Genomic DNA, 13488 nt, shown 5'->3' with positions numbered 1-13488 from the left:
CACACACTAATGTTATGCACTCAGGTGGGTGTAAACACACACACACACACACACACATTAGGTAAATACTCCGGGGACTGTAACAGACAGGGTGCCTAGCAAAACGATGGGATGCTGTAACCATGGCAACACTTGCTCATCGCTGAGTGCCTCTCTGCCTTCCAGGCATCAAAGAGTGGCAGCGATTACCTCCCTTCATCCCTCTCCTATCACCCTGCACAGATACACTGTGAGCTCCAGTTTTCTTTTTTTTTTTTTTTTTTTTTAGTATCATATCTTTTTTTTTAATCTTTGTATATCCAGGGAACAGTCTGCAAAGCATGCATGCTCTGTGTTCAGCAACACAATTGCACAGCTGCACACATTCACACCTGGGGGCTAACCACAAAAAACTGCCTTTGGGCACCGAGCAGCTCAACTGAAACAGTTTTGGAGTAATTCAGGAGCACCCTAGCATCAGCAGTTAGGCCACAGCAGAGCCAAGCTCATTATTCATCCACATCCACTGCCCAGACTCCTCCAGCCGATGACTTTTCTGTTACAAATCTGCTTCCGCAGCCCTCAGGAGGCGATGACGCCAATGGTATTGCTTTCTCTTCTTTGTCTGGACAACAGATGGAATTTTGTTGCACTTGCATATAAACAAAAAAATCACACAGGCTCCCAAAAAATTCCCTAGATGCACTTGGTCATTCTTTGTTCCACTAGATTACAGGTTTTGGCAGTGAGGTCAAAACAAGAGCTGTTTAGACTTTCACAATTCAAATTCTGATTATATACAACACATTTGAAAACATTTGAGGGCTTAACATTTTTTAAACCTCAGTCTTTCTGGGCTCATCATCTGTGACAGATTTCATTTTCTGCAAGACTCAATTACTGTCTCTGTCACTCTCTCTGGCTTTGAACACAACAAAATCCATCCCAGCCTCCAGAGAAACGCAAAATCGTTCTCATTTTCTTTTTTATTCTCATTTGCTTTCCTCCACAATTCATTTGATAACGCAAATACCTAGAATATACACACAACTGACTCTTCACTAGGCCCTGCTCCTCTTAGCTGACTCAATATTCAGCCATTTTTTCATATAAGGGTCTTAAATTTTACACAGGTGTTAAACAAACAGGCTTCTCACTTCTAACAACTGTCTCTCTTGATGTCATGTCCATTGTCGCTAGCAGGTTTTATCAGCTGTAGCGAGCTAGCTACATATCAAACAGGAAACATTCATAAGTTTGCATAAACACATTCAGACTCCAGCTGCTTCTAACCAAAACCAACAGTAGTAACTTTCACCTCTACATCTCATTTTTGTCAGTGCAACCTTATTTTTGTTACCATCTGTAACGAGGACACATCAGAGTGAAGTCATTTGCTATAAGCTTGTGTCGTACGCTGGATATTCTCTCTGCTTGGGGCAATTAAAGGAAGAATCACCCTTGAGGCTCTATTTGTTTACATCTCTGTGGGAAAAGACACAGTTATCACAGTCGTTTCCAGCAGACGCAACCTTGTTAAAAGCAGAAACATGCAACACAGAAATCCTGCTCACAGAGAGTCAGAGTTTCATTAGAGCAGCTTTGCAGCATTCAAGCAGTGTTTGGGCCAATTTCTGCAAAGCAGCATAATAAGAGCAAAAATATGCAAGCGAGAAAGGGAATACACAGAGGCTTACAGCTGAGAGGGAATCATAACATTCAAATACAAAACGCTGCATACATATTCTGGCAAAAAGCTCCCTGATATTCATTATCCACTATTGTAAAAAACTAAATGATTATGTAGTGAAGCGATCAAAGCAGCAGATGAATTCAATTAAATGTATTTTTATTTTCATGCAGCAGTTCTGCATGGGAGTCACGTATTTGTTATTCTTTTCTTTGAGTTATTTCAGTTATTTATGTTTGATATATAATGATTTAATGATATATCCCAAAATGAAATGGTTATTGTTCTTTAACTTTTTTGTTCTTGGCCTGTTCTGAAAGCTAGATTTACTATGACAAAGGCAAAATTAATGCAGATTACAGAGGCTGAAGCTTTTTTCATGCCTGCTGGATTTTCCATCCAGTTAGAAGTGGAGGATATGGCTTTTGGACTTTTGCTTCCACCCTGGGTTTTTGCTCTCTGGTTTCATCACTCCACGCCGGCAGAGAGTAAAATAGGTTGCAGCATTGCACTGTGGACTGACGCCAAGTCGGCGATGCGGGAGGAACGGAATTTCAATCAGCTTCACCCTGTGAGCAAAGAGCAGCGTCCAGGCTGTGGCCTTTAATGCCTCCTGGCAGGGCCGTTACAAGCTGCGTTCGCCCGACAAGAGGAGACACTTCATTTCCCACAATGCCATCTGTCTGTCTGCATCAGACACCTGCTGTTCCTGAGGGAGAGGGCCATTGATTAAACTGAGAGCGCTCACCTTAAAAAGATAGAGCCACTGATTTAAGAGATGGTAGAAACTTTAGGGTATGTATATCCACGTCAACGACACATTCACATTCTCCAGCTTCACACCCAAATCAATCTGGTACCAGGACTTTTACTGCTGATTTTACCTACTGTAGCTAAGCTTGCTAACTCTCTGAGATGGTTGAAAATGTTTATGATGTGATGATGAGGATTCATTTGTTATTGTTTGTATTTTAAAGCAACATGACTCACTTTTAAACAAGAAAAGGCCTGAATGAACCTTCCCAAATCAAACAGACCAGCGCAGTGATGCTAATGTTAGCTTGAACTCTGCTATAAGGCAGTAAGCTAGTTAGCCAAGCATGCTAACGTTAGCAGCATAGAAACATCAGTTTCTTAAACTTCTTGTGTTTTTGGTTTTTGTAGCTAACTACCACATGTACTGTGGCGTTACTTATCAGTGGATGTATATTATGCTATTCTATACGTCTTCATTATGTGGTATATATAACATTTGTAAGATACAGAATTTTATTCCTCATCAAATCAACTCATAAAATAAAAACAAAATAAACTGTGCTAGCTTTTATCCTGTGTTTGTCTCCACACTCAGTGTCACTGTTTGACAACACAGGAGCACGGACTGTCAAAAAAAAGACTTATTTCTACTTCAGCCCTCCCCTCTAACCTTTTCTGTTTTCCACCACACAATGTTATCTCTGCAGACGTGTTTACATTTTTAGACAGTTGATAACAAGTCAGGGTCGCAGACTGAAGGAAAAGGACCGAGCCTTTTAAAAGCTTTCCATGCCTTTGTAGTTTTATTTTTAGTTTGTCTAACAGCTGACTCACTTTCAGGTTTTTCCCATGGCTGATCAAAAAGGGGGTTCCTAATTGGCTGTCTGTGTGTTGTCCATCTATAGGAGACGTGTTTTCTGCCGTGCACCGTGCATTCGTGTTTCCTTTTTTGTTTTGTAAGAGGACAACAATCCAATTTGTTTTGGGCCTCAGTTCTGACAGAAATGATCAATCACAACAACATGCCACCTGACAATTTAGACAGACACAAAAGAAGGGATTTGGAGGCAAAACCAGTATTTGATCATTTTGATTCTGCTGCAGCAGAGCGGAGGAAATCCATTTCTCAATTAGGAGGTGTGTGCGAGCAGCCCAGCCTAAATTGGCAGTAATCTCTCTTTGTCTTCCCCTCCTCTGTCTCCTGCAGCGACACAACAGCCGCCTCCATCACCTCCTCTCTCATCTTTTTATCCCTTTTCCTATCATCCCCCTCTCTTCTTCTCTTCCACTGATTGTTCAAAGCCGAACCACTGATCCATCCATCTGGTTGAATGAAGCAGCGCAGTGCTTTTGTATTCAGAACTCTCGGATGCTGGCTTCCTATCTGTGGATCTTTAATTTTTCCAAGAATCAAAGTTACTGTTTTATGGAGCAACTGTAAATCATCTAATGTCCTGTGTTGTTATTTTCTGTGCATGTAAATAGTCATTTTATATTCTAATGATCTTACTTGAAAAATATAACTTTTACTGATAATTTAAGCTTGAAAAGACACTTTATTTTGAGGTAAAATACAAAGCAAATGCACCTGAAATGATGTTGGTAATTCCTCTGAAAGCTAAAGCGAGCACAGGCACGGTTCTGGTTTAAAAGCTGGTAAGGACACAAGAGTGTTGGAGTGTCCTTCAGTCTTGTTGTCATGCACGTTCAGCATCATAACAGACCTCCACTGGCCACGTTTACAATTTAAAACGTTAGTACCCAACACTTTCAGAAACACTGGGAGTGTCTCCTTCTGTTAAATGTTCATTTATATTGATTGGCTTTGCAAATTCATTATCAATAACTGAACGGGAAAACTGAGAGACATGTCCCTGTCTCCTATGATTTATCTTCATATACAACTCATTTGCACTTGCTAGGACAATTTGGAATAAACATAATGATGCTTAGATTGAGTTTATGAGAAACATTGTGTTCAAAGCAGCTGTGTGTCATTATATATCAATAAAAAAGCACAGAGAGGCGACTGGTAGATGCTTGTTTGGAGCAATAATCACATTACTTTGATACTGGCGACTGGGTTTCATATTCTGTCTCATGCTTCAAATCAGTGCTCATTGTTTTAATACTTTAAAATGGAAGAGAGGATATTTTAAAGACATTTATGGATATAAAGATAGTTAAAAGTCAAGTCACTAAAATTATGAAGCAATAATGAAGGTGATGAGGCAATAAAATGTCATGAGGCCGGACTGGAAACGACCAAAGACTGAGCCATCACTGAGATCTATTTGAGGGACGTGTGAAAAGATGCTCAAAGATTTACAAGTGAAAAACCAATTCTAGCCACAGCTCAAACAAGCAGTCTTCAGCCATAAATGTTCAGTGACTAGGAGCTGCCAAATGAATACAAACAGCAGCGGGTGATTCAGCAGGAAGCACAATAAACCCTGCAGGGCCAAACAGACACGTTTCACTGAGATAAATGCTGAGAACAGATGTGGTTTCACCTGTGAAGTAAAGAACAGGAGGAGATACTGATCAACAGCAGCCTGCAGCAGGCGGGAACAAAGCAGACGACAAGCGACGAGGTTGTTCATCACACTTTCAGCCTCTCTGAACATTGATCCGGATTGATCAATCTATTGATTAATGTCAAGTCATTCAGTCAGATGGGCAATAAAGTGACACCGCCGCCGGCTCAGATTCAGCTGGACTTCACTACAGGACGATGTCAGGTTTATAATCACAGTGTGTTTCTATCTGAATCCTCACTAATCCTCAGCATTTCACAGGAATCCTGTCACAGCAACATCACCTGACAAACACCGCTAAATCCACGCAAGGGTTTTTCATGAGTGTAAAAAAAACAAGGGCTTAGTTTCATTAGAGACGCAGTTTTTTTTTCATTTCACAAAATAAGCCGGACATCTAGTTTGCTAAACGTTGTCCAAACGCAAGTAGCTGTACATGATTGAATTTTGTTTTTCTGTTTGAATTTGTTTTAAGTTTCTGCACAGTTTTTTTTTCCTTAGTATACAATAGAACTGCCTGATAAACAAATCCTCCACCCTAACTCATCATATACCAGCAAGGATCTAACTGATTATGTGTGCAGCACAAAAAAATATATCATTTCATGTGTAGTTCCTCTTTACGTAGCTAGTTCTGCCCCTGTTAGAACTAAAATAAACAGAGGAAACCAAACAGAAAAGCTTAAGTTATGGGACCTATTACTGTAATTGTGACCAATCAGATTTCTCTGCAGCTGTGACATAACAGCGCCCATACACCTGCCTGTGTCCGTGTCCGAGCACAGTTACAGTAAACCTCCTCAGCAGCTCAGCCCCGACCCGACCCACCGACCAACCAATCAACACGAATGAAATGTTAATGAGCGTTGCCGTGACGACGGTCACACCAGGCGAACCAGCGGTGACCTTCTCCAGGTTCTCCAGATTAATGATTAGGGAGACCTGAGTGTGTGTTTTAAAATCCCAGGAGGGGTGGGGGGGAATCTGCATCACACACACACACACAGAGAGGCTTCACAATGAAAACACACTGTTGACAAGCACAATAAACATCAACATAAATCAGAGCGAGGACAAACAGCAGCTGACCAGACCACACAGACACACCACAGATCAGGAGCAACTGAAAGTCACTCATCATTGAGAAATGTCTTCTTATTCTACACATAATACGCGCTGCCTGTCGTGTTCAAACTGAATGACAATACAGTCATTAAAGCTAAGTACTCATTAGAATAAACTGTGTCTGGCTCCAGCCTCGTTTTTACAGCACAGGGTTATAAAATATGCACATGATAGAGCACTCCTGCACTGAGAGAGGTATCAGCAGTATAATAAGTACGAAAAGTCAAAGTGCTCATAGTGAGGAATGGCTTCTGTCACCGGTGAATTATGGAAGCATTAATATGAAACTGGTAGCCATCAACACACCAGTTAAAAGTTCAAAAACTGAACATGATGAAAATCACTAAACTGCACAAATATCTCCAACACAGCAGAAAAAGGTTCATCTGGAATCTGAAATATCTGAAAATGACATGTGCCCATGTGAAATGCAGTAGTGGTATTAAAATGTAGAATTGTTTTAGCTCTAGATCTGCCTGAAACCTACCTATACTTCTGGATTACTTTTTTGTAGATTAGTCAGTCAACAGAAATTATGAATCAATTGATCATGTACGTCATTAAATTCTCTGGTTCCAGCATCTCAAATGTGAAGATTCACTGCTTCTCTTATTCAATATCACAGTAAACTGCATATCTTTGGGTTTGGACGGTTGATGTTCATTAGTTGTATTTCACGTTTTCAAGATTTTGTAGTAAGAAAATGAATTAATTTCTTTTTGCAATTAAGCCGAAGAAAAACAGAAAAAATGGAAATACTAGTACCGAGTACAAGTACCAGAGCCTCAAAACTTTACTGAAATATAGAGCTTCAGTAAATGTATGGAGTTGACTCCTCTCCTGAACAAGCACAGTGTGTTAACATCTGGATTCCTGCCAGTAAATTTGTATTATATACCCATTTACAGTGTGGATCAACTTGTGCAGAGCACAGGCAAAATCACATGAAGTGATGAATGATGAAGAAGAAGAAATAACATTCAGTCTCCACATCTGATGACCTCTTAAGGTGGACGCTGCAGCTCGTACCACCTGTGTGGAGATTTGCTGCCCAAAACACACAGCGGGGAAAAAAAACTGAAGACCAAAACCTAAACAGTGAAACAAGCGCTCCGACTGGGCAGCGTTCCCACACACTGATGCTCCCACTTCATCATCCAGCACAAATAATCCAGTGTAAGAGGTTAAAGGTGTGGAAGAGAAACGATTAGTAATGACGGACGATGTATGGTGGAGAGCTAAACACATGGTGCTGCTGCAAAACTGTTCCACTTAACTCTTAACCAGCTTTAAAACTTCTCTCTTCAGATCCACTGCAGCAGGAGAGGTAACAGTGCATGGAGAGATAAAAGTTTTTTCACTTTCTTGGTGTAATGTTGAGACCCTGAACATGAGGTTGACATCTGCACCTTCAGTTTTTTGCACTTTTGATGACTTTAAACAAGAAACAAGCGTGTGTCTGCAGATCACAGCAAACTGAGACAAACACAGAATGGTTATTTTATGCCCATTATAAACCAAGAATATGCATATCTTATGGGTTAGAATACGCCCACTGAGCAACGCTACTCCTTCAGGGCAGTCTGGATGCTACAGCGAGTCGCTATCGGAAAGTGATGAGACTGGTCCGCTAGCTGGTTAGCATGCTAACTCCAGTAGAAGCAGAACATTGCTGTTGCTTTCCACTGCTGGAGACAGCTCTTGGCGAGTAAGGGAATGAAGTCTGATGCTGAACTCACAACATTTCTTCCAGACTGGTGAGTAAACAGCTGCTAATGCTAACATTGGCTATGTAGCCATAGCAAAACTCACGATTAGCTCTTTTAACAGATTTATTTTGCAAAAGCCATGAAAAGATCACGTGCACTGAACCAATTCTCACACACTTGTCACGTATTAAAGATGACAGTTAAACAGATTGTCGACCTTATGCTGAGGTTTTTACTCTGACAGATATTCTGAGGTTTGCTGATGTATGGAAACTGAACCCAGATCATCTTCAGGGTTGGAGGTAAACATATCTGACCGCCCACTCCTTCTTTCCGGCGCGCTGCTTCAGTGTTTAACTACTTTCCGCTTCTAATACTTAATCTGTGTTAACGACTCTGGTCATGGAAACCTCTCTTATTTTACACAACCAGATCGTGTTGTTTGAGGCTTCCCACGCCTTTATTTCAAAAGCCATGAGAAAGCCATCACCTGAGATATTCAACAGAGGACTGAGGACAGATACAGTGATAAATACACTGACCTTTGACCTCCAGCAAAGCATTAACAGCTTTAATTCATCAGAGATACTAACTGTCGCTCCATATTCTGTTGCTTTTGTTGTTTTGATCATTTTCCTCTGTTCAAAACCACGTTCAGTCTAAACTGCCATGAAATGCAACAAGGTCACTGTAAAGTCACTGCTGAGTCCTGCAGACAAATTACAGCTCCTTATAAACGCCATCGATATTTCACTGTTATGAGAACATTATGGGTGAACAGCCGCACCACAGGGGATGAAAAATGACCAGAAAGTACAATAAGGTCATGATATCCTCTCTACAGAGCCACTATGAGTCCCTGAAGGGATATTACAGGAACTTTTTAAATATTGTAAGAATATTATGTGCACAAGGTCACTATAAAGTCGCTTTTGATTAAAAATTTTAATATACAGGTCCCTTAAGAAACATTTATGGACCTCGCTCCACTTCTGAGTTTATCCAATCAGTGTTTAAAGTTTTATTTTATTTTACACTGTTAATGACGCTTGTTAAAACAATCTCAAAGCAGAGAATGTCACTTGTAGGTGATGCAACTTGAGCTGAAACCTACAAAGACCATAAACCTAACAACAAGACAACAAACTAAACCAGTGGTCAGCAAAGACTGCACTTCAGGTGGTAGACAACCCCACAAATCCCGCAAAACCACGCCAACTGTCACATGTTCTTGTACCAAAACAAACATGGTCGACAACCAGCAGCTGGCAGAGTTCATATGCAGTGCAATATGAACTGAGAAGACCAAAAAGGATGGAAAAGTTTGGATGGAAAAATGCCATGAAATGTCAAAACTGTACAATAAACTAAAAGGGTTACAGGGATAATGCAGCATTAGTATAAAAGTGTGGTCACTAAATCATATATATCAATAACAGTACATGCACAGGAAGCTACTGTGGAAAATATATCAGTTGTTTCTGTGTGTAAATGAATAAATAGGGACTGAAAGCTGCAGCTCAGTGCTCTCTGTTGTTTTGCTGCTCATCTCCTCAGCTGAGTCTGTCCTGTGGCTGCCATACTCTCTGTTTGCTGGTTATGTAATCTGAAGGAGAGAGGAGGAGGAGGAGGAGGAGGAAGGGGAGGAAGGGAAGGAGGGTCTGGACATACTCACACACACACACACCCCTCTCAGCACCCGCTTCTTCCTCCTCCTCCTCCTCCTCCTCCTCCTCTCACCATCTTCTACAGCACATCTCTGCATCCGTCATCCTGCAGGCTCCCATCCTCAGATCATTGGGGGGAATATTAGGTATCAGCTATTTATAGACTTTGTGCATGAGAGAAATTAATGTCACCAGTCACCACACACACACACACACACACACACACACACACACACACACACACACCATATCTGCGATCAATAGCTGCCTCTGTCAGGAGCACAGAGCTAGAAACTGGAGAGTGTATGTATAAGATCATTTTTCATTGCTTTGTATTGATGTTATCACTGACTCCTCTTGTCTACAAGTGTACACAGACTCAGCACTGCCTATTATCATTTGGCACTGTTTGAATTTTAATTATGACCCTGTGTCATTTCTATATTTTACTTTGTTTATTGTATTGTTTTTGTATATTTAGTTTCCTTTATTTATAAATCATAGACCTTTTTAAAAAATTCATTTTAGTATTTTTTTTTAATTAAAGTCAGATGTTTAAATTAGCACTTGAACTGGTATTCTGCTACTTGTTTACTTTGTATAATCATTGTATGTATCTGTTTTTTCTGTAAAGCCTCGTTAGTATCATGCTGGTATTATTTTAAACAGCTAATCTTTAGCTATTTAGCTTTTTCATTAATTTATTCATTTACTTTCATTTTTTTATTATTATTTTATTTCAAGTAGCTTTTTCTTGGTATCTTATTCATGTATTTTATCTTTTGCTAATACCCTGTACTTATACTGTGTATATTGTTATTTATTTATATATATATTATTTATGGCATGCATTTTACATTTTATTTAACTCTCCTTATTGTCAGTTGAAAATGATAGTTTAGTCATTTCTATTACTTAGTATATCCCATTTGTAATTATATTGTATATATTTTTATTCTATGTGAATATATGCTTTGCATGGTTTGAATAATTTTACAAAGAGTTTTAAAAATTATTTTATTATAAACTAATTTTAATATTTGTTTGTTTGTTTTTTTAATGTTGTTAAAAATAGTCCAGACTCACGGATGCAGGCCTGCTTAACATAATAAAGGCTAATTTCCCTGTGCTTTCCTCCGCGGTGCAGCACTGAGTTTCCGGTGCTCTGATAATAAACCTGAGAGCTTTTGTGGATCTGCAGCGGATCTTTCTGCTGAAACGATTTTACAGGATCACCGTGTTTGTTTTTCCTCGGCTCAGGTGAAGCTGCAGTGAACCAGCCCGCCGGTTCCTGCCAGCTCCGCCGCTACAATATTGACACAGATCAGGCACAGAATTAATCTCCTGCGGTCTGTCTTGGGAAAAAAACGGGGCTGTAAGGAGAACCGGAGACGATCCGGATCCAGCTCCGGTCGCGTTATCATTAAGAAAATAATCATCCGCTAATGTACTCACCGAATCTCCTGTCAGCAGAGGCGGAGAAGCAGCTCAGGGAAGCGAGGAGGAGGAGGAGGAGGAGGTGTTGGTGGAAGGAAAAAGCCAAAGGATTCATGTCTCTTCTGGTTTATTCTCCCAGCTGTTAAAAGGCCATTTCTTCCAGCGGGGCTTGGTTCGTCTTCCTTCCCGTTCAGAGTGGCCCCTCCGCGGCTGGAGGAGCAGAGAGAGAGCCGGACGCACGGGCGGTGGATGGATGTAGGAGGAGAGGAGAAGAGGATGCAGGGCGTTTCTGTTGCTGCTGCTGCTCCTGGAGGCTCGAGCTCTCACACCGTCAAGTCACCGGCACGGTACATCCGGTGTGATTTTCCAAAATAAAAGTCAAGACAAACCCATTCATCTGCAATTAACGAGAGAGAAAACACTAAAAGATTCGAGCAAAAAAACAGTGTGTATTTATATTAAACTCGTCTACGGCAGCAATCATACAGTGGTTCCAATGTTAGATTCATAACAGTGCATTAGTATAGAATTCACAATAAAATACAGAAAACAACAGTTATCAAATGTTTTCAGCAAGTAACAAATATCTGCTTTGTTTCCTGATTTTTTTGTTTGTTTGTTTGTTTTTGTTTTCTGACAAGATATTCTTTTAATCTGGTACATTTTCAAAATAAAACTCCTATTCACAAAGATCTAAGACTCAGACCAGGAAGATGTGTAATCACACTCTTTTTCTTCTCTTATTCTTTTGTCTCTCACTCTCTCCCCATTTGTGTTTGTTTTTGTAAAGTGTCTTGTGGACAATGTTGTGAGAAGTACATAAATGAAAAACAGGCTATATTAACAGAAGAAGGCTAATAAATAAAACATAGCTAAAATGTGAGGCTTTTATTGTGAAGGTTAAATCAGTCAATATCGTGACTTCTTGTTCATAAACTGTGAATTGACGGATTCACGGACCTCTGCTCTCTGATTCAGCACTACCGCTGCCTTCAGGTGCCATCAGGAAATATTCAGGCCCTGAGATGAAGGCAAGTGAATGACATATCTACAGATCTGGGAACAGTGATAACAACTAGTCAGGGCCCCCTTTGATTATCCTGAAATGTGTATTTATGTGTATATATATAGCACAGTAATGACTTTAGACGTTCACCCAGTGAACATGCAACAGAATGTTTCTGCAGTCATTTTAAACAGGCTCATTTCACTAAAATGAATCTCAAACCCTGATTTTAATTTTAAGAGTAAAGCCTGAACGAGTCATATTATGAAATATAGAATTACATTCACTCCTGCAACTGTCTAGTTAAGTAGTTTCTGGTTAAGAAAGTGCCCTTTCCTGCACTCTTTATAATTCAGTTTTTTTTTCTTGAACACTTTGATTGCTATTTAATTGACTCTAATCATTTTAAACCACTGTGTAAATGTTGTTGTTATTGTTTTGAAAATTTCCTCAATCAAAGTGGGTCAGAGTGTGATTCATCCACATGCTGTATTCCAACCAGAGGAGCAATCAGTGCTCAGAGCGGCCTTATCAGGCTGCAGGCAAACTGTGTGGCCTCCCTGATGTTTACACTCAGCACAGGGACGAGGTGTACACACACACACACACACACACACACACACACACACACCACATGAATGTAATCGCTGCCTGATTTTGTGGTTTCAGACTCTGAAGTGTCCCTTAAAAAAGTTTGACCTCCTGTCCTGTGGTGCGTTCAGGGTCAGATGAAGGCACAGACTCAGGACAGATCGGTTGGTGTTTATATTAAATGCAGAGTCTTTGAGCAGCCAGTGAAAATCCACCTCAACCAAGATGCAAAGCTTGCAGTACTTTGTAAATAAATTTTAAAGGATAATTCGTCTGTTCTGTACATTTTAACCAATGTATTTCCCATAAATGTGGCTATTGTGGCTCTATGAATCGAGATAACGAAGCAACGGTCGCGAACTATTTCAAACATTTTGAGTCGGACCGGAAGTTAGCAAAGAATGTAGCCGTTAGGAATGGCGCCATTTTAGTAACCGAGGGATCAACATCCGGCTACAAGACCTCAAGATTTCACATTATTTTTATTTACTAATTTATTTTAAATTATCCAACTCATTGTGGCCATGTCCTCTCAGCTTCTATTTTAAATTAAGCTAAAAGCGGGACCATGAACATAACGAGTGCTAGTGCTAATGCTACATATTGTTACCTTCTGTGTTTTAGGTGTTATAATTGCTTTTCTTACCTTATAGAGAGCTGAGCATTTGACTGTTCTTCAGTCAGTTTTTATTAATACTCCACACATAATCCGCCGTTGCATTCAGCTTCCCCCTCAAAATAATTCCTCAGTTTCTTCAGAAGACGGTAGCTGTAGCTGCCGTGAGAGCTAGCGTCACACATGTAAACAAACCGGGCGCCTGCGGTTGAATGAATATATAGGTTCCGGGGTGAGCTCAGTCAGCGGGTTGCCCCGGATCATGTATAGCAGAAATGTCGGTTCCAAGCGGGTACAATCTGTGTTTACTTTCAGTCAGACTCTGAAACAAGTGTTTGAAATGATTCCTGTAAAAATCACGTTTATTTGAACAGC

At 40.2% G+C, this 13488-nt stretch overlaps 1 protein-coding gene across 2 annotated transcripts in view; it reads right to left on the bottom strand.

The window, feature by feature from the left end:
- LOC108880939 (receptor-type tyrosine-protein phosphatase N2) overlaps positions 1–13305 on the bottom strand; it is a 178760-nt gene extending 165455 nt beyond the window's left edge. For both annotated transcript variants that reach the window (XM_018672679.2, XM_051069791.1), the window contains exons 1-2: positions 13144–13305; positions 10919–11297 (exon numbers count right to left, since the gene is read on the bottom strand). In XM_018672679.2, coding sequence (XP_018528195.1) covers positions 10919–11015 — 97 coding nt within the window. In that variant the 5' untranslated portion in view covers positions 11016–11297; positions 13144–13305. The remainder of the gene's footprint in view (positions 1–10918; positions 11298–13143) is intronic.
- Positions 13306–13488: the final 183 nt, after the last annotated feature.

The sequence above is a fragment of the Lates calcarifer genome, linkage group LG4, assembly GCF_001640805.2.
Source record: "Lates calcarifer isolate ASB-BC8 linkage group LG4, TLL_Latcal_v3, whole genome shotgun sequence".
Lineage (NCBI taxonomy): Eukaryota > Metazoa > Chordata > Actinopteri > Centropomidae > Lates > Lates calcarifer.
The sequence above is the reverse complement of the archived record's forward strand: the minus strand, read 5'-3'. Positions and strand labels throughout refer to the sequence as shown.